This window comes from Dicentrarchus labrax, unplaced genomic scaffold (genome assembly GCF_905237075.1).
Source record: "Dicentrarchus labrax unplaced genomic scaffold, dlabrax2021, whole genome shotgun sequence".
Classification (NCBI taxonomy): domain Eukaryota; kingdom Metazoa; phylum Chordata; class Actinopteri; family Moronidae; genus Dicentrarchus; species Dicentrarchus labrax.
The window spans coordinates 699613-720936 of NW_026136704.1; the positions used below are offsets into that span (position 1 = coordinate 699613).

Genomic DNA, 21324 nt, shown 5'->3' on the forward strand with positions numbered 1-21324 from the left:
CCTTAATCCAAACAGAAACCCCGCCTCTTTCACCCGATTGGCCCGAAGTTTCTTAAAGAGACAAAACAAACAATCGTGTTCAAAGAAAGACAACGTGTGAGTTTCAGTCCAGAACCAGAACCGGATCAGTCCAGAACCGGATCAGTCCAGAACCGGATCAGTCCAGAACCGGATCAGAGATCAGCTGTTAGTGTCTCCATAATTCAACATTCAGACCCCCCCGAACTGCCGGGGGGGAATACATCATGCAATATTTCTGCCAGCAACGTTTCGTTTCACCCGATCAGACCCTGAACGCAGCACGAGACAGAGACAGGAGGAGGGCTGTGTTGCGTTTGAGTGCCGTCGTACTTCACATTGCTGCAGTTTGTTTGTTCGGGTTTTATTTAAACTTAATAATTTGTTTGTGTAACAATATTGACCGTAGCTAAGCCCCTCCCACTTCCTCCTTTCCTGTGCTTAGATATGCTAAGCTAAGCTAATTTATGTTGACAACCACATTTTAAAGATTAATAAATAATAAATATTAAAAATATAAACAAATCTTAAGTTAGCTAATGTTAGCGAAACACTAAATAACTAGCTAATGATTTACGTAGGTTAGCTAGTTAGCTAGCTAGCATTTAGCTCTGTAGCTATTTAATCTACATTAATCGTTAGCTAGCTAGCTAGCATCTGAAAGCTAATGTTAGCAAAACGCTAGCGAATTGTTCATTAGGTAGCGTTTTGCTAACATTAGCCTTCACCTGAACTAGCTAGCTTACGATTGCTGTAGATTAGTTAGCTAGCATAGCAAGCTAACTTGCTACAGAGCAAAATGCTAGCTAACCAGCAAGCTAATTTACATGAGCTAGCATTTTGCTAACATGAGCTAACCTAATATGTGTCTATTTATTTATATTTATATTTTATTTATTAACTATCTTCAACATAGATTAGCCTAGCTTAGCATAGTTGCTGTTAATGGAGCACAGAGCAAAAAGGGGCGGGGCTTAGGAAGGGTCATCATAAACTGACGGTGCATTCAAAGAACGCAGGAAAGTGAAGGATTCAACTCACAAACCTCCCGAACCTCCTCCGGTCGGAACGCAAACAAACAAACAAACAAACAAACAAACACAAACAGGAAGTGGCAGCTGAGGAACAGAAACAACTCTTCTTTCTGATTGGACGGAACAACACGGAGAAGAAGAAGAAGAAGCGCGGTGTGTTCTTCTGATTGGTTAAAGAAATGACAGGAAGTGAAGTTTCTACATGGCTTTAAAGCTTCGGCGTTCTCGCTCGTCATCGTCGCGACAGGAGTGATGACGACTGCGATGTAGCGATGAAGAGTAGGTGTGCTAGCCTCCGGGCGCCGTGTCATCGGGGCTGTTTGCATAAAATGTAAATCATCATCGTCAACGTCCTGACATCACACAAGCCCCTCCCCCTCGCCCTCCCCCGTTGGATTTAAAACACAAGAAGAAGAAACCCCCATTTATTTTTTTTTTTTTTTTTAGCTTCTTTTTTTTTCTTTGTTTTCGTCGCCGTCGCCGTGGCGCTCGTTGTTGTTGTTGTTGTTGTTGTTGTCGTCGTCGTCGTCGGTGTGGTTGCTGAACAGAGGGAGTGTTAAAATGGGAGTTCGCCTCCTCCTCCTCCTCCTCGCCTGCGGGGGGCGCTGCAGGCTATGATCCCTCCTGCTCTGTGCAGTCCGCCTGCTGCTGCTCCTCCTGGTGGCGCTCCCGGCTCCTCGCCCGCTCGCCGCTGTTCAGCGTCGGGCTCCGCGAGGACTTCAGCATCTTCTCCTCGAGCTCGTGCAGCGACGGCTCCTTGTACATGCAGACTGCAGGGGGGGGGGGGGGGGGGGGGGGGGGGGGAGAAACACGTTATGAACAACAAACGATCAATATTTTAATTTATCCGATCGCTATGAACGCTAACGTCTGGGGCGGCAGTAGCTCAGTGTGCAGGGTCGTCGGTTCAAGTCCCACAGACCCCAATATGGAGTGTGGACTGGTAGCTGGAGAGGAGGAGGAAGAGGAAGAGGAGGAGGAGGAGGAGGAGGAGGAGGAGGAGGGAGGAGGAGGAGGAGATGTTGACGATATTTTAAAGAAGATGGGGGAGGAGGAGGAGGAGGAGAGGGGAGGAGGGGGAGGAGGAGGAGGGGGGAGGAGGGGGAGGCTGAAAGCAGAGACGGAGCTTCATGTTTCCTGTTAAACCTTCATCAGTGATATTAGAGCTTCACCTCGTCCTCAGAGCCAAAGGAAGCTCCTGCAGGGCGACCTCTGACCTCTGACCTCCTCTGACCTTTATGTGATTCATTAGTTATAATATATTATATATATAAAGATTCATTCATTCATAAAATATCACCTGTGTTTAGTTCAATTAAATTAAAAGCCCTCCGGAAACCCTTTTAAACAAGGCTTTTATTGTGAAACATTTGCAGGAACTTGCTAAAAAAATGAGAATGATATTGATCAGTATACACTGTATCTTTATAGATTATTGATCAGTATACACTGTATCTTTATAGATTATTGATCAGTATACACTGTATCTTTATAGATTATTGATCAGTATACACTGTATCTTTATAGATTATTGATCAGAATACGCTGTATCTTTATAGATTATTGATCAGTATACACTGTATCTTTATAGATTATTGATCAGTATACACTGTATCTTTATAAATTAGTCCCTCAGGTGTGTGTGTGCGTCTCACCTTCGATGGGTCTGGGGACGAAGTGTGAGCAGGGTTTGGTTTTCTTCACGCGGTTGCCCTTCATGATGACTCCGTCCTTGTTGAGGCCCAGGAACCAGGCCCGGCCCGACTCGTGCTGCCGGTACAGTGTGGACGAGTAGATGACGTAGTAGTTCTCAAACACCGACTCCTTAAACTTACACTCTGCTGTGAACACATCCTGACACACACACACACACACACACACACACATTATTATTATTTATACAGTTATAATCAGTCAGTTATTGATCATAATAGTATAACAGTGATAAACACACAAACATATAGTTCATAAGAAAAACACACAAAGACAGCGTGAGCCAGCAAGACAAATGCATTGTGGGTAACGTAGTGCAGTGTCATTCTGTCTCACTGTTCCACGTTGGTACAAACCGGATCCACCATGTTAAATATGGACCTTTAAGGCCAAACCCGACTCTACTGGGACGCGTTCAGGTAAATTTAGCAGCTCCCTCCAGGTATAACAGGTGTGTGTGTGTGTGTGTGTGTGTGTGTGTGTGTGTGTGCCCTCTGGATATAACAGGTGGTCAGGGAGCCAATCAGAGCAGAACAAACCCACACAATGCACAACTCTGTTCAGCTCTCACTGAAATAACAACCTCTGAGTTTGTAGCTGAAAATATCCAGTTAGAGCCTTCACTGTAAAACAATCTGTCACATATCTTTAAAATAAGTAGAATAAATGTTGTTTATCAGTGTATAAGGTAAACTGTCCAAATACAGTTGTTATCAGTGTAAACAGCAATAATTACTGTAATCTCACAGATAATGACTTTTATTACAGTTCTAGAACTTTTAACATTCACATTAAAATAATAACAATCCAATAATAACAGCACTCTGCTGTAAATGTAAGTCTGATTATTGTATTATAGCAGAGTTCACCTGGATTTATAGATCATTGTTTACACTGTAAATATCTTTAATCAAACATTAAAAAGATTTTATGTCAAATAAAAGTTAAAAACTGTATTTTAGTTATTTTCTGTTATTTTACTGAATGTTTTGGCGTCCAGCTGCTGATTGTTTACAATGTTTATGTATTTTAAAGTTGTGTTGTAATCAGGGTTTTTATTAATCGTTCGCTAAGCTAACTGGTGTTGTCCGGCTGTATCTTGGTGTTGCATTGTGGGTCTGGTGTTGCATTGTGGGTCTGGCGTCGGTTGCTTCGTGGTGTTGGCTGATGGCTGATTTGTAAACGGCGAGCTAGTTATTAGCATGGAGCTAACGATCCAAATAAAATATAGGAACTTTGCAGATAGAAACGTTATTCTAAATATGACTGTCAGTTATTTTACAGCGTTCAGTGTCTGTTGGCCGACGCCCAGGATGATGCTCGCTCTTCTACTGTATCATCTCTTCCTCCATCACTCCATCCCGTCGGATGTGAACACACAGCGAGAGAAGAGTTGCATTTTAAAGTTTAATAGAAAGAGCGGACATGAATTATAGATGTTGGACGGACTCAGCGAGGCGAGCTGCACTCTGCAGGCTGATCTCATATCAATATTTATTATTAGTTTCTATCCGTTCTTCAAACGGAGCTTTTTGTTCCGCAGTAATGTCACATATCAGCGTCTTAAAATCTCTCTGGTAAAACATGAGACGCCTGCTGAGTAACTGAATCCTGAGCTCGGATATTTTCAGTCACATTACGAGGAGGTTCACTGCCTGCGTGCCCTTGAGCAGGACAAACTGCAGTTTAAAAATAAATATTTGAATAATGAATCATATAAGTGGAACTATATAACCTTAAAATACACTGATTTTACACCAGCTAACTCATTAGCTAATCTGCGTCAATCAGTTAGCCTGTTAGTGTTTCTCTACAGAGCGCTAACACTAGCTAAGTGGCTAACTAGCTAGCCAATCTACATCAGTTGTAGACAGCTAGTTACATCTGCAAGCTATTGTTAGCAAAATGCCAGCTAACTAGTACAGTAGCAAAAGGATGACATCTTGGACAAGTAGACAACAGGCACACAGCACACAGGACCAGTTCATTGTGAGACTAGGAGGAGTCCTGAAGAAGTGTTCAAGATCTCAGAGTCCATCATTCCAACACTGTCAGAAGAGCTTGGGGAAGCTCTTTGACTGCAGCTTGAAGGACACAGCTGCCATCCACAAAACCTGTGGTAACCTCGGAGCCTGGCTCACCAAGGTTGACAGATTTGGGTTGCCTGGTCGTTTCAAGGCTTGGATCTACCAGCATGCCATTCTTCCCAGGGTTCTGTGGCCGCTGCTACTGTATGATGTCCCAGTGTCAACTGTGGAAGCTCTGGGGAAGAAGATCAGCAGTTACTTGCGAAGATGGCTCAGCTTGCCGAGGAGCCTAGTGCTGCCCTGTACGGGTCCAACAACGCCCTACACCTCCCCTTCAGCAGCCTCTCAGAAGAGTTTGTGGTGACACGGACAAGAGAGGTCATGCAGTAGAGGGACTCCAGGGACCCCAAGGTGGCAACAGCTGGCATCGAAGTCCGCAGGCAGGAAGTGGAGTGCTGCCAGAGATCTACAGGCAGCAGAGGCGCGGCCAAGGCAGAAGGCCCTTGTTGGGACGGTGGCAAGAGGGCGATCAGGTCTGGGCTACTTTCCAGGCAGCCAGGTGGACAGAGCTAAAGGGAAGGAGCGTCAACATCTCCTCCAGGAGGAAGTGTGAGCAGGTGTAGAGGAGATAAGAGCCAGCAAGATGGTGGGACTGAGTCAGCAGGGAGCCTGGACAAGGTGGGAGAAGACGCTGCAGCGGAAGATCTCATGGCGGGCTAACAGCTATCAGCTTTCTGGTCCAAACCGTCTACGACACCTTGCCAAGCCCAGCAAACCTTCACACCTGGGGCAAGATTGAGACACCTTCCTGCCCCCAGTGTGCTGGTAGAGGATCGCTTCAGCACCTCCTCAGCAGCTGACCCAAAGCTCTGGCCGATGGCTGCTATCACTGGCGCCACGACCAGGTGCTCAAGCAGTGCAGAGTGTCACCACAGCAGACACTGCCCCAGGAAGAAAAACATCCCTTTCCTGAAGGCTGGAGAGAAGCCCCACTCGTGACCACAGCCCCAGATTGGCAGCTGAGAGTGGACCTGGGAAAACAACTAAAGGTCCCTGAACACATCGCCCAGACAAGACTGACTTGATCATCTACTCAGATGCTACCAAGCAGGTGATCATGTGGGAGCTGACTGTGCCATGGGAGGAGAACATGGAGGAGGCACACGAGAGGAAGCAGGCGAAATACCAAGACCTGGTGGAGGAGTGCAGCCGGGGCTGGCGGGCTCACTGCGGACCTATCGAGGTGAGCTGCCGGGGGTTCGCTGGGCGTTCAACCTGCAAAGCTCTGTCAGGGCTAGGAGTGACCGGAGCTGTTAAGAGGGGAACCATACGTTCCATAACGGAAGCCGCAGAGAAAGTGCTAATTGATTAACCTGAAACACTGATTCTGACTTTATATCGCAAACAATAACAAATACACAAAATAGACAGACGGACAGACAGACGGACAGACAGACAGACAGACAGACAGACAGACGGTCTTACTGATGTGTAGAGGAATCCCTCAGCGTTCATGCCCACGTACAGTCCAGCCTTCACTCCCTGGATCGCCACAACCCTCAAACCCACTGGGATCAGATTGAACAGAGCTGGAGAGAGAGACAGTCAGACAGACAGAGAGAGAGAGAGAGAGACAGTCAGATGTGTAACAGTAACTGATCTCTGAAGCTGTCGGTGGTTAAACTGAGAGAATGAAAGAGAGGAAGAGGAGGAGGAGGAGGAAGAGGAGGAGGAGGAGGGATGGAGTGATGAGAGGTGATTTAATCCTCGGGGAGCTGCAGTGTGGGTGAGGATGAGGAGGTGGAGGAGGAAGAGGCCTGTGGCGATGGCTGTTAATCCTCCTTTATTTAACTCAGAGAGAGAGAGAGAGAGAGAGAGAGAGAGAGAGAGAGAGAGAGACAGAAAGAGAGAGACAGAAGAGAGAGAGAGAGAGAGAGAGAGACAGAAGAGAGAGAGAGAGAGAGAGAGACAGAGAGAGAGAGACAGAAAGAGAGACAGAAAGAGAGAGAGAGAGACAGACAGAAAGGGGAATCCAAAACATCTCCTCCTCTTCTTCTTCTTGTCCTCTTTTTCCAAACCAGATGATTTAAAGCAGCAGTGTGGAATCAGTGTGAGTCCAGTTGTGTCCAGGTGTGTGTGTGTGTGTGTGTGTGTGTGTGTGTGTGTGTGTGTGTGTGTGTGTGTGCTGCAGACTCACTGTAGTCACTGTTCTCGTCTTTGTTCCCACTGATGGCTCCATCAGGCTGCATCTGCAGGAAGAAACCCTGCTCACTGAACAGACGCGTCACGATGCCCTTCAGCTGTGGCTCTGTAACACACACACACACACACACACACACACACACACACACACACACACAGATATAAGGTTCACTCTAAACTCACTTTATTATTTATTATTCTGATTCCTGTTCAGCTGCAGTCTGAGACTCACTGCACGTATAATATATATATATATTATATATATATATATATATATATATATATATATATATATTCTGTATGTTCTCTGTATGTTCACTGTATGTTCACTGTATGTTCTCTGTATGTTCACTGTATGTTGACTGTGTGTTTACTGTATGTTTACTGTATGTTCACTGTATGTTTTCTGTATGTTCTCTGTATGTTTACTGTATGTTCACTGTATGTTCTCTGTATGTTTACTGTATGTTCACTGTATGTTCTCTGTATGTTTACTGTATGTCCTCTGTATGTTCTCTGTATGTTCACTGTACATTCACTGTATGTTCTCTGTATGTTCACTGTACGTGTACTGTATGTTCTCTGTATGTCACTGTATGTTTACTGTGTGTTTACTGTATGTTTACTGTGTGTTTACTGTATGTTCACTGTATGTTCACTGTATGTTTACTGTATGTTCACTGTATGTTTACTGTGTGTTTACTGTGTGTTTACTGTATGTTCTCTGTATGTTCACTGTATGTTTACTGTGTGTTTACTGTATGTTTACTGTATGTTTACTGTATGTTTACTGTGTGTTTACTGTGTGTTTACTGTATGTTCACTGTATGTTTACTGTGTGTTGACTGTGTGTTTACTGTGTGTTTACTGTATGTTTACTGTATGTTTACTATGTGTTTACTATATGTTTACTGTGTGTTTACTGTATGTTCTCTGTATGTTCACTGTATGTTTACTGTGTGTTTACTGTGTGTTTACAATATGTTTACTGTGTGTTTACTGTATGTTTACTGTATGTTTACTGTGTGTTTACTGTGTGTTTACTATATGTTTACTGTATGTTTACTTTGTGTTTACTATATGTTTACTGTGTGTTTACTTTATGTTTACTGTATGTTTACTGTGTGTTTACTATATGTTTACTGTATGTTTACTTTGTGTTTACTATATGTTTACTGTGTGTTTACTGTATGTTTACTATATGTTTACTGTGTGTTTACTTTATGTTTACTGTGTGTTTACTGTGTGTTTACTATATGTTTACTATATGTTTACTGTGTGTTTACTTTATGTTTACTTTATGTTTACTATATGTTTACTGTGTGTTTACTTTATGTTTACTTTGTGTTTACTATATGTTTACTGTGTGTTTACTATATGTTTACTATATGTTTACTGTATGTTTACTGTATGTTTACTGTGTGTTTACTGTATGTTAACTATATGTTTACTGTATGTTTACTGTATGTTTACTGTGTGTTTACTATATGTTTACTGTATGTTTACTATATGTTTACTGTATGTTTACTGTATGTTTACTATATGTTTACTGTATGTTTACAGTGTTTACTATATGTTTACTATATGTTTACAGTATGTTTACTGTATGTTTACTGTATGTTTACTATATGTTTACTGTTGTTTACTATGTTTTGTATGTTTGTGTTTACTGTGTGTTTACTATATGTTTACTATATGTTTACTGTATGTTTACTATATGTTTACTGTGTGTTTACTGTATGTTTACTGTATGTTTACTATATGTTTACTGTGTGTTTACTATATGTTTACTGTGTGTTTACTATATGTTTACTATACGTTTACTATATGTTTACTGTATGTTTACTATATGTTTACTGTGTGTTTACTGTATGTTTACTGTATGTTTACTGTATGTTTACTATATGTTTACTGTGTGTTTACTATATGTTTACTGTGTGTTTACTATATGTTTACTGTGTGTTTACTGTATGTTTACTGTGTGTTTACTGTGTGTTTACTATATGTTTACTGTGTGTTTACTGTGTGTTTACTGTATGTTTACTGTGTGTTTACTGTATGTTTACTGTTGTTTTGTTTATATGTTTACTATATGTTTACTGTGTGTTTACTGTATGTTTACTGTGTGTTTACTATATGTTTACTATATGTTTACTGTTGTGTTTACTGTATGTTTACTTATGTTTACTACTGTGTGTTTACTATATGTTTACTATATGTTTATTATGTTTACTGTGTGTTTACTATATGTTTACTGTATGTTTACTATATGTTTACTGTGTGTTTACTATATGTTTACTGTGTGTTTACTGTATGTTTACTGTGAGTGTCCAGATGAACAGCACTGATGGATAATCTTATTAAACATAAGGGATGAAATGAGATTAGAGAAAGTAAACTGAGATAAACTCTGACTTTGTAAACACGAGCTGTTGACCTGCAGACGGACGCTCGGAGGAAGAGTCGTGTGTTTGTTGTTCAGAGTAAACAAAGATGGCGGCTGGCTGTGGAGATGGAGGGATGCTCCAGATGACAATGTGGGCCAGAAGCACTCATCATCAGAAATAGACCAAAACACAGAGAGAGAGCGATGTGGAGCAGGAGCTGTGCTACTTACACACACACACACACACACTCCTGCTAGCTCCGCCCCCTCACAGACCTGCACTGTAGTGGGCGGAGCCTCGACGGCTAACCTCAGCTAACAGAGCTAACCACAGCTAACAGAGCTAACCACAGCTAACAGAGCTAACTTCAGCTAACAGAGCTAACCTCAGCTAACAGAGCTAACTTCAGCTAACAGAGCTAACTTCAGCTAACAGAGCTAACCTCAGCTAACAGAGCTAACCTCAGCTAACAGAGCTAACCACAGCTAACAGAGCTAACCACAGCTAACAGAGCTAACCTCAGCTAACAGAGCTAACCAGCATGAGCAGCTGTTACAGTCACTAGAAGCACATTCACACTGTTTGTGAAAGTTTCTGTTTGAAGCTAAGCTAACGACTGTATTTACATTATATATATACATTGTATATTACAGCGATGCATCAGGGGCAGTTTGGGGTTCAGTATTTTGCTCAAGGACACTTCAACATGCAGCGGGAGGAGCCGGGGATCGAACCAACAACCATCTGATCAGTGGACGACCCGCTGAGACACAGCAGCTACAAGCTAGTGTTGTAGCCATAGCCAGAGACCTGTTAGCTTTAGCCTCAGTCTGTTAGCTCTACCATCCACTGTTTCAGTTCTAATGTTCATTCGCAGCATTTCCAACCTCTAAACCTCCCTTTTATTGACACCTTCCAGTTAATTGATCCATTATTAACCTCGTACTTTGATCATTGGCTGATCAGAGGACAGTCTGGTGGTGTTTTGGAGGTCGCTGCCGTTCGACAGATGCTGATGTTGGGAGTTATATTTAAAGTGTGTGAGACAGTTTGAGGAGGAGCTGTGAGCCTGAAGGAGATAAAACACCTCGTCACATGCTGCTGCTTCCTGAAGCGAAACTGAGCCTCAGAACCAGAATCACATTTCAATCTCAGCAGAACTAAAATTACACCTTCAAACAGCTCCTGTGGCCTTCAGACAACAGAGAACTTTTATAAAGTGGAACCTGAATCACCTTTATATCTGTTTATTGATTACTGATCACATTTTATATTTATTTCTATATTTTATAGTTATTAATGTAACTCTTTCCTTCATATACACAATTTAATGTTTAAAACGTTCATAAATTAACTTTGATCGTAGTTTCCAGTTTTACTTTTTAATAAATGTACATTTAATGTTTCAATCAATAAAGTTTGATCAGAGAAAGAAAACATTGGCCTTTAAATGTATTTGTCTTATTCAGAGTGAAATATGTTGATGGATCACATAAACAGCAGCTGATAAACAGTATTAATCGTGTGGTTGATCAATAACTGACAGCCCTGTCAGAGTCAGAGTCAGCATTCAGAAATATTATTGATTATTTTATTATTGATTTGATCAAATTCCAACTGCAAAGAGCAAAAATAAATAATCTAATATAAAAAATGATTTTATTTATTTAACATATTATTGTATTGTGAAGTACTGTGGGATCATGGGAAACACTAACAGAGACGCTTTTAATGAGTTTTACTCTGTTTCTGTCGACTTTAATGAAGTTATGATGATCTGAAGGTAAAATCAGTGTTTGTGTCTCTGGAGTCTGGTGGAGAGTGATAGTGATATTACGGCTGTTTGTGGTTAAACTAAAGGTCTATCTCTGTAGGGATCCTTTCCATAATGCTGTCAGACACAAAAAAAAACTGGTCTGTCAGTGGCGGAACTACTGTTAGTGGAACAAATAACAACAACTGTTAGTGGACAACAACAACAACTACTGTCAGTGGAACAGACAACAACTACTGTTAGTGGAACAAACAACAACAACTACTGTTAGTGGAACAAACAACAACAACTACTGTTAGTGGAACAAACAACAACTACTGTTAGTGGAACAAACAACTACTGTTAGTGGAACAAACAACAACTACTGTTAGTGGAACAAACAACAACTACTGTTAGTGGAACAAACAACAACAACTGTTAGTGGAACAAACAACAACAACTGTTAGTGGACGGATCCCAAGGATTAACGTTAGCTTGCGTTAAGGCCCCCCAACTTCGTTGGTGAATTAAGGATTTATTTCCACCTAACCGGAGTTGTTGATTGTTGGAAACACTAACAGAGACTGTTTTAATGAGTTTTAGTGAGATAACTTCTGTTATGAATTGGCGCTATACAAATAAAATTGAATTGAATTGAATAGTCTTTTTCTGTTCACTTTAACGAAGTTACGATGATCCGAAGGTAAAATGGTGTGAAGTGTGTTTCATGAACTTGGAGGTATAATTAGTGTTTTTGTAAATGGAGTCTGGTGGACCGTAGCACTTGCACATTTGTTTTGGTCTCTTATTCTGGTGCTCCAGTGCACCATCTGGTCCGAAACTCGTATACAGCGCATTTAATATACGTTGCACATAAATAGATAAAAAGAAAACGCAAAATAAATGAATAATAATTAATATTAATAATAATAATGTGATAATAGTTGTAGCACTGTTGGCCCATCCTCAGGAGGTTTTGGGGCTTTCAGGTCAGTCGCTGTACACCTTTCAGGCCACCAGAGGGAGTTGGAAATTACAGTTTTATGCTTCAAAAGATTCAGTTTTTGATTGTTTTTGCAGCAGCGTGGTCAGATCTTCTCGTATGGATCAGATGTGATCAGCAGGGGGCTCTCTGATGCTAAAACATCAGAAGAAGACAAAGTGCTGACGTTGCCCTCAGTGACTCAGCAGATACTTTCCTCTCTCTACAGCCTCCTCTGTTCTTACAAACTCCTCGCTGGAGAAGTTTAAGCCTGCAGTCGGCGTGGAGCCGCTGATCAAGCAGTAGCGCTGTGTAATAGTTCCTTTAAGAAGCTGTTTGTTTTTCTTGCCAAGGGAAGTTGAAGCGGCCGGCAGCAGCGGGGAGTCAGCTAATGAGAGACGCAGCTCATGAATGTGTAAATGTTGGAATACGTCCAGCGGTCCGACACACTGTGTCTCCTCAGGAGGAAACTCTGCTTGAGCTTAGGTCAACCTCCAGCTGCTGACATCATCACTACATCACCGGGTATTTCTTTAAACATTAAAAATGTAAAACCGCTCAGTTTATTTTGCATTTATCAAACAACAGACGATTTAAGCTCGACTCCTTCAGAAAACTCAACATTCAGACAGCGACTGCACTAAAGATAAACTTTAAAGGTTATCTGTGAGATTTAAAACATTTCAATATAGTTGGTGATTTTTAGAAACAGTAATAAAGACAGTTTAATGAGTTTTATTCTGTTTCTTTCAACTTTGAATGAAGTTACGATGATCTGAAGGTAAAAATTCAGTTTTGTCTCTGGAGTCTGGTGGCAATGAAATAGACAGTTTTGGTGAGATTTATTTAGTTTCTCATCAATATGTTTTTTATAACATATTTGGAACCGATATTCATTTGATCAGATCTGATATTCAGCAGTTTTCTAAAATAAATTAGAGTTGTTCTGATATAATGTTTCTAAAAATGTGTTTTATGATGATCTGTGAGGTTAAATGACCAGTTTTGCGAATAGAGTCTGGTGGGCTGTAGCGCTCTACTGTGACATCTAACTAGAAAGTCATGTACAGCACCTCTAACGTAAATATCACAAATTTTTATCAAATTAAAAACAATAAAGTATGAATAAATGTTACTGCACCAGGAGTTTGTGAGTTTTATTTTGTTTCTAGTTTGAAGTGTGTTTATCTTCGAGGCTGTAGCCGTTGTTGTTTTGGTCTCTCGCGCTCTAGTGCGCCCTCCAGTGGCTTTAAGGTTGTAATGCGGGCAGGTAAGAAATCTGCAGGTCGCTGTGAACCCACCTGGTTTCCGTCGTACGGGTCTTTTCTTTCCGCTGCAGAAGCGGACTTTACTGAAGACGCTGAAGATGTGTCTCTCGCACAGAGACCTTGGGTCTTTAGTCGGACTCGAGCGTCTCTTGTTGGTGGCGACCTTTTCGCTGTTGGACTCTCGGGCCTGACGCCTTTGTCGGATCAGGGAGCTGGCGATGGCCGCCGCCATCTCCCCCGAGAGGTGGGCGGAGCCACCGAGGAAAAAATCTCTAAGGACGCTCGCTGTTTAGTCCAAATCCAGTGACATGTCTGAACGGTAAAATCCGCTAGAAGGTCGCTCCATGATTCTTCCGACTGAGGAGATATTTACATTTCCGAACTTTTAAGAGATTCAAATATAAGAAAATTACATCCCGTGTGTTTGAGTCACATCACAGACGAAACGCTTCTTCAGTTTATTGTTTAATTTGCCATATAAGGTCACATCCTGCAGGGGGCAACAACGCTTCAACATCTGTTTCAGACATTTTCTTCAGCTGACGAATGAATGAATTTCTAACTTCTCGTCGGTTTCGTGACGATCAAACGGACGAAGAAACGCTTCAGTTATCGACATCGTTCTCAGTAATTATATAAATGTTCTCAGAGTAAAGAACCTTCCAGCGAGTCTCAAGGTGACGATTTAAATGGCCACGACTTCCAACACAAAAAACTGCAGCACGTTTAAATGCAAAAGCCACAAGGCATGCTGGGTAATTTATGTTCACCTCAGGCTGTATCAGACTCTCCGATGGTAGCACATGGCCGCAGGATGCGTCTGTAAATCGAGGAGCGGAAGGAATCGCCTGCCGCCGTTCACGCGTCCGTCTTCAACTTTCAGAAACGTCTTCAGAGAATCGGCGGCAGCGATCGAAAAGAGTTGAAGAAAGAAACGACGTCCAACAAACGAAGTTGAGAATAATCCCAGAGAGACGAAACGAGGCGATACAGCAGCAGATTTTACACACAGCGACTCTGTTCTGCTCCACTGTTTCCTCCTGCCTCATCCGTCTCCTCCTCCTCCTCCTCTTCCTCCTCCTCTTCCTCGCAGGCTGAGAGCTGCTGAATGTGATGAGAGGCTGAGAGAGAGAGAGTGGAGGGAGAGAGAGGAGCAGTCAGAGAGAGGAGAGAGAGTGATGGAGAGACAAGCGGTGGAGGTGTAGAAGAAGCTCCTAAAAATATTCTGCCTGATGTTTCGTGTTGCTCCCACATCAGACCACTCTACCTTCCACTCTGGATCCCGTTCAGCTCCATTAAACAGCCGCATCCATGAAAGAGCTTCTTTCAAATCCAGATCCGGGTCTCTGATCTGTCCACACGGGTGCGCTGATGCACCTGAAGCCAAACGGTCGGCGCAGAGGAAGCAGCCGCCATCTTCATCATCCGCCACATCGCCTTCATAGCCTTCTAAAACCTGGATTAGCTTAGCATGTAGCATATCTGAGTGCAGGGAAGGAGGAAGTCGACAGAGGCTTGCTCAACTGTGATTGGAGCAAAGAGCAAAAAAAACCGGCGTTTTTGGTGGCTGAAACTCGACACAACATTCGGCGGTGGCGTAAATTCACATGTGGCAAAACAGCTCAACAGCGCCCCCTAAAGAACAGCCCCTGCGGCACAGTTCACTAATATGTCTGAAAACTGGCACGAACGTGTATCATGACCAGACGTACAAAAAGGCCTCTTGGAGTCATACCCCAAACCGAACATGATCAATTTAACATGCAGTTTTTGAGCCGTTTTTGCTATTTCCACCCGTTTTATTTTAACTAAATATTTCATCTTAGATTTAGTGAGTAAACTCTAAAGTTGACCATAAAATCCACGTTTGGCCATGAAAGAGGAACTCTTCACCCTAACCTGAGTTTACATTCTCAGCTTTAATTCTGTAATTATGATATATTTCTTCTGTTTATAACTTAAAGTTGCAGAAAAAGTCTGACTGTAGTCTGATCGCCCTTCCATATTGTGGATCGTTGTTGTATCATTAAAGTACAACAGTATCAGAAAGCAGCACAAATACAGATCTCTTTCTCACACCAGGGTCCATGTTAAATCTGTGTTAAAATAAAACCGTGGTCCTCTCAGTGCGCCGCTGCACACTGCTGTGACTGCAGGGTTACATAAAAGCATCTTTATGCCCGCTGCATCTTCACAGCAGCAGAGGAGCCTCACGAACATGTTGTCAGGGTTGAATAACCATGAGATCTGCTCTGAGATCAGCTGTTAGTGATGAAACGCTGTGAGACAGGCAGTCGGCGTCCTCTCGCTCTGAGAGGAACTGAGACCACAAAACTGATCCCAGTTCTGTGCACAGCAGGTTTCATTTGACTTTATTAATAAACTGTAACACAGAGTCCACAACACAGAGTCCACAACACAGACAACACAGAGTCCAACACAGAGTCCAACACAGAGTCCACAACACAGAGTCCACAACACAGAGTCCAACACAGAGTCCAACACAGAGTCCACAACACAGAGTCCAACACAGAGTCCAACACAGAGTCCAACACAGAGTCCAACACAGAGTCCACAACACAGAGTCCAACACAGAGTCCAACACAGAGTCCACAACACAGAGTCCACAACACAGAGTCCAACACAGAGTCCACAACACAGAGTCCAACACAGAGTCCACCAACACAGAGTCACAACACAGAGTCCCAACACAGAGTCCAACACAGAGTCACAACACACAGAGTCCAACACAGAGTCCAACACAGAGTCCAACACAGAGTCCACAACACAGAGTCCAACACAGAGTCCAAAGTCAAAGCTAACATTAATGCTAAGCTAGTGGAACATATTGTCTGATTGTGCTGTTAGCTGGATAACGTTAGCTTGCTTGCTAACATGAACAAATTACCAACGTAGCAAAATACTGTCAGTTAGCTTAGCTTAGCTTCATCCAGACTCCCGGCTGTTCTGGCTGCTTGGTCGTTTGCAGGTTACGTTGTTGGATAATGTTATTCAGCGTTTCTCGATTGCAACTAACTGGCTAACTTTAGCTTCCTTTCTCGCTAACATTAACTCTAGCAAAATGCTATCTGAGTGGATAAGTTAGTTAGCTAACGTTAGCTTCTCCAGCTAACGTGATCCATGATGCTAACTTCTGTATTCTGACAAACTGTGTTGATTTTAGCCAACAATAAATGATGCTAACAATACAAAGCTAACGATAGCTTCCTACTAGCCAAGAGCGATGTGAGGGAGGGGCATCCAGTTAGCTAACTGTAGCTAAGCTAAGCTGGGGTTGTCCAGCTGGCTGTATCTTGGTGTTGCATTGTGGGTCTGGTGTTGGCTGATGGCTGATTTGTAAACAGTTAGTTATTAGCATGGAGCTAACGGTCCAAATATAATATAGGAACATTACAGATAGAAACGTTATTCTAAATATGATCGTCAGTTATTTTACAGCGTTCAGTGTTTGTCTCTGTTGGCCGACTCCCAGGATGCAGTTCACTGAACTGGTGGCGCTGTTAGCTTCAGTTTAATGTTACATAGAAGAGCTTTAGTATAAAGTTTAATTGTTGAACTGAACAATATCAGTCGGCTGTTTCTCTCCAGAACACTGTGATGATGATGATGATGATGATGATGATGACCCTGTATTTGTTGTCAGTGACTCATCCTCTCAACAGCTGATAACTGGATTGTATAACGAGCTCTTCAACGCTAATTGGACTCGTCTCCACTCTTCTTCATATGTTTGTTTCAGAACCACCAGCAGTTACTGTCGGACAGAACCGAGAGCATCGTGGAGCTTTCAGTGGAAGCACTTTAACCGACGCAACGTTAGCTTATTCACAAATATTTTATCATCTACGTCGGTGAATTAAGGATTTATTTCCACCAAACCAGAGTTGGTGATTGTTGGAAACACTAACAGAGACGCTTTAATGAGTTTTATTCTGTTTCTGTCTTTGAATGAAGTTACAATGTTACGATGATATCTGAGGTAAAAATTAGCGTTTTTGTCTCTGGAGTCTGGTGGAGAGCGAATACAGTCCTGTTTGTCTTTTATTAAGTAACATTACTGCGTTTGATCAGCCGCAGAGCAGCGTCTAACAGTTAACTATTCATGTTAATGAACACATGAATAATAATGTAGTATTTAGATACAGTGGCTGTTTGTTGTTTATGAGGTTTGTATATTGCTTTTAATACCCGATCAGATGTGAACGCTAGCAGCTTGTTTACTAACATGTTAGCTTCCACATGCTAATACGTCAGCGCCGTCATTAACGTTCACTGAACCGATGTGACCTGAAGAAACTTTGTGCAATTAGAGAGAAAATATTTTCAGCTGAACTCTTTGATGCTGTTAATCCTCCGTGTCCAATCACTTTGTTTCTGCGCCCGAGGCCGACGCGTCCGGCAGGTTTCACGCTTCCCACTGACAGACGGAACCAAACTGAAACAGGATTACCATCACTGACGAGGGCCCGTGTCAGTGAACGCACCGCGGCGCTGAATGTAGGCCTACAGTCCCGGCAGAAAAAACCAGGTCAGCGCCTTTAATTACTGACGTGTTATTTGCGTCCTCGTACCTGCACACTGGGACCGAGAGCAGAGACAGAGAGGAGGACGAAGAGGAGAAACATCTTCATCGTTTACTCTCATCCTCCTCCTGTCAGTGCGTGCTGCTTTAAGGTCTCACTGGGATTTTAAAATGCTTCAGATTCAACAAAGAGTCCAAAACAGGAAGTTATTAAAGCTGCAGGAGCCTGACTGTAAGTAAAAGATGGAAATAAAATGTGTTTTAATCTTTTAATGTGAGAATATTTCTTTAAATAATAAGTAGTTGTAGGATAATTTACAGTTAAAGATCTTTCACGTTATTTATTTTTGTAAAACCTCGTAATTATATTAATATTTCTGTTTATTTAAAAAATACAGAAAAATATTTAAAATAAACGTGAAAAATCAGTAAATTTACTGATTTTTTTCAGTGTTCATTCATTCATTCATTCATCTTCATCCGCTTATCCGGGGTCGGGTCGCGAGGGTAGCAAGTTCAGCAGAGGACCCAAAACTTCCCTTTCCCTGGCCACATCTGCCAACTCTGACTGGGGGATACCGAGGCGTTCCCAGGCCAGTGTTGAGATATAATCTCTCCACCTGGTCCTCGGTCTGCCCCATGGCCTCCTCCCAGCTGGACGTGCCAAGAACACCTCCCTCGGGAGGCGCCCTGGAGGCATCCTCATCATTTGATTGGTGACACAGCGCAGCCCTGGCGGAGGCCAACACCCACTGGAAACGAGTCCGACTTACGACCAAGAATCTGGACACAACTCTCGCTTTGGAAATACAGGGCTTGGATGGCCCTGAGAAGTGGCCCCCTCACCCCATACTCCCGCAGCACTTCCCACAGGATATCCTGGGGAACCCGGTCATATGCCTTCCACAAAGCACATGTAGACCGGATGGGCATATTCCCAGGCCCCTTCCAGGACACCTGAAAGAGTAAAGAGTTGGTCTGTTGTTCCACGACCAGGACGAAACCTGCACTGTTCTTCTTCAATCAGAAGTTCGACAATCGTCCAGACCCTCCTTTCCAGCACCTGAGAGTGAACTTTCCCAGGGAGGCTGAGTAGTGTGATGCCTCTGTAGTTTGCACACACCCTCTGGTCCCCCTTTTTAAATAGGGGAACCACCACCCCAGTCTACCACTCCTTCGGCGCGTTCCCTGACTTCCATGCAATGTTGAAAAGGCGTGTCAACCAAGACAGCCCCTCAACACCCAGAGCCTTCAGCATTTCTGGATGAATCTCATCAATCCCCGGGGCTTTGCCACTGTGGAGTTGTTTGACTACCTCAGTAACCTCCCGCAGGGAAATTGATGTAGATCCCCCATCACACTCCAGCCCTGCCTCTATCACAGAGGGTGGGTTTGTTGGTCTAGTCGGGCTTAGGAGTTCCCCAAAGTGTTCCTTCCACCGGCCAATTACCTCCACAGTTGAGGTCAGCAGTGTCCCATCCCCGCTGTACACAGCTTGAATGTTTCCCCGCTTCCCCCTTCTGAGGTGTCGGACGGTTTTCCAGAAACGCCTGGGTGCCGTCTGAAAGTCCTTCTCCATGACTTCTCCGAACTCCTCCCACACCCGCTGTTTTGCTTCCCTCACAGCTGCGGCTGCAGTCCTTCGGGCCTGTCGGTACCCTGCAACTGCCTCAGGAGTCCCCCGGGATAACATATCCCGGAAGGCCTCCTTCTTCAGCTGGACGGCTTCCCTGACCACCGGTGTCCGCCACCGTGTTCGAGGGTTACCGCCCCTTGAGGCACCCCTTCAGCAATAGAAGCTTTGAACACCAACCACTCTGGTTCGATGTCCCCCGCCTCCACAGGAATGTAGGAGAAGCTCCGCCGGAGGTGGGAGTTGTTTTGTAGTGTATTTTTAATAATTCAACATGTTTTCTTAAATCTGTATAATTTATACTTTGTACTGTCATTGACATGACTTTATTGATTTCCTCCGTTTTCCGTCATGGCGGCGGCCAAAACGCCCAACTCAACGCTTCAAAAATCAATGGGTGACATCACGATAGGCTCACACTTGGTCTGTACGCAGCGTTTTATTTTGAAAATGTACCAGATTCTCTGACTTCCTGCAGTCACGTGTTCTACGATCGATGTTTGTGTTTAAATTCCATAATAATTCCACAGATTATCGCTCATCAATAAACACAATAATCAGGTTATTATACAGGTATCAGGTAGTTTTTGTGTCGCTGCGTTTCACCCGACGGGGATTCTGGGAGATCTGAACTTTAAAGTTAGAAAAGGTCGTTGCTAATCTGATGCTATAATGCTAACAGCAACATACAGGTGAGACAGGAACATTGAAGCCATCAGGAGGAGATCACAGAATATCTGCTGATTAATAACACACAGAGAGTCCGGACTGAAGGACAGGAAATCCACCGTGGCAGCACCTCCATCGATCTCACAGCTCATTAACACCCAGTGTGTGTGTGTGTGCGTGTGTGTGTGTGTGTGTGTGTGTGTGTCCAGGTGTGTTTCCTGATCAATAGACAAACTGCCTCATCAGAGGGCAGGACAATGTCAGCAGGACACTTCAACGACCATGAGACCAATAAACCACACACACACACACACACACGCTGAGTACTGATGGTACTTCAGATGAACTTCAGTCTGGAACCAGAATCTCACAACGACCACAACGACGGTCCACCAGACTCCATTCAGTGATTTTACAGATAAACAAACTTGTAACTGGACACAAACTAAATAAAATGTCTTTCCAACAATCACAAACTCTGTTCTTCGTAAAATAAATCCTGAATTCACCGACGTAGATGATAAAATATTTGTGGAAAAGGGCTGCAATCGCTGTCCACCAGACTCCAGAGACAGAAACACACATTTTACCTTCAGATCATAGTAACTTCATTAAAGTGGACAAATTTCATTTATTGTTTATTGTCTGAGTTTGGTGCGTTGAGCTGGACGGACTCACTGAGAATGAGCTGTCAATCACAAAGTAGCCCCGCCCTAAAGCTTACCCTGCTTTATGGTCTGTTTTACTCTAAATGGGACCATCAGTTACTAAATGAACATCATGCTGTATGGAAGAAGACTGAAACTAGAGACTGAGACCAGAAACTCATCAGGAAACTGTTTACTGAACTCATTCTCTGTTAGACTGAATGGGATCAGTTTATATTGCAATCAGTGGAGCTCCCCCTGCTGGACAATACATAGAATGCAGCTTTAAGACTCTGTACATTATATATATAATAACTGTACATTAATGTACAGTTATTATATATAATGTACAGTTATTATATGTAATGTACGGTTATTATATATAATGTACAGTATTATATATAATGTACAGTTGTTATATATAATGTACAGTATTATATATAATGTA

The 21324-nt window shown here is 42.9% G+C and overlaps 1 protein-coding gene across 3 annotated transcripts in view; it reads right to left on the reverse strand.

Moving 5' to 3' along the window:
* Window positions 1-396: 396 nt before the first annotated feature.
* Window positions 397-21324, reverse strand: part of LOC127362825 (fibroblast growth factor 12) — a 44074-nt gene continuing 23146 nt past the window's right edge. For 2 of the 3 annotated variants that reach the window (XM_051399076.1, XM_051399075.1), the window contains exons 2-5: window positions 6990-7100; window positions 6278-6381; window positions 2708-2906; window positions 397-1822 (exon numbers count right to left, since the gene is read on the reverse strand). In XM_051399076.1, coding sequence (XP_051255036.1) covers window positions 1665-1822; window positions 2708-2906; window positions 6278-6381; window positions 6990-7100 — 572 coding nt within the window. In that variant the 3' untranslated portion in view covers window positions 397-1664. Of the gene's footprint in view, window positions 1823-2707; window positions 2907-6277; window positions 6382-6989; window positions 7101-13417; window positions 14433-21324 lie in introns of those variants that run through there. The other variant, XM_051399074.1, reaches the window with a different exon arrangement.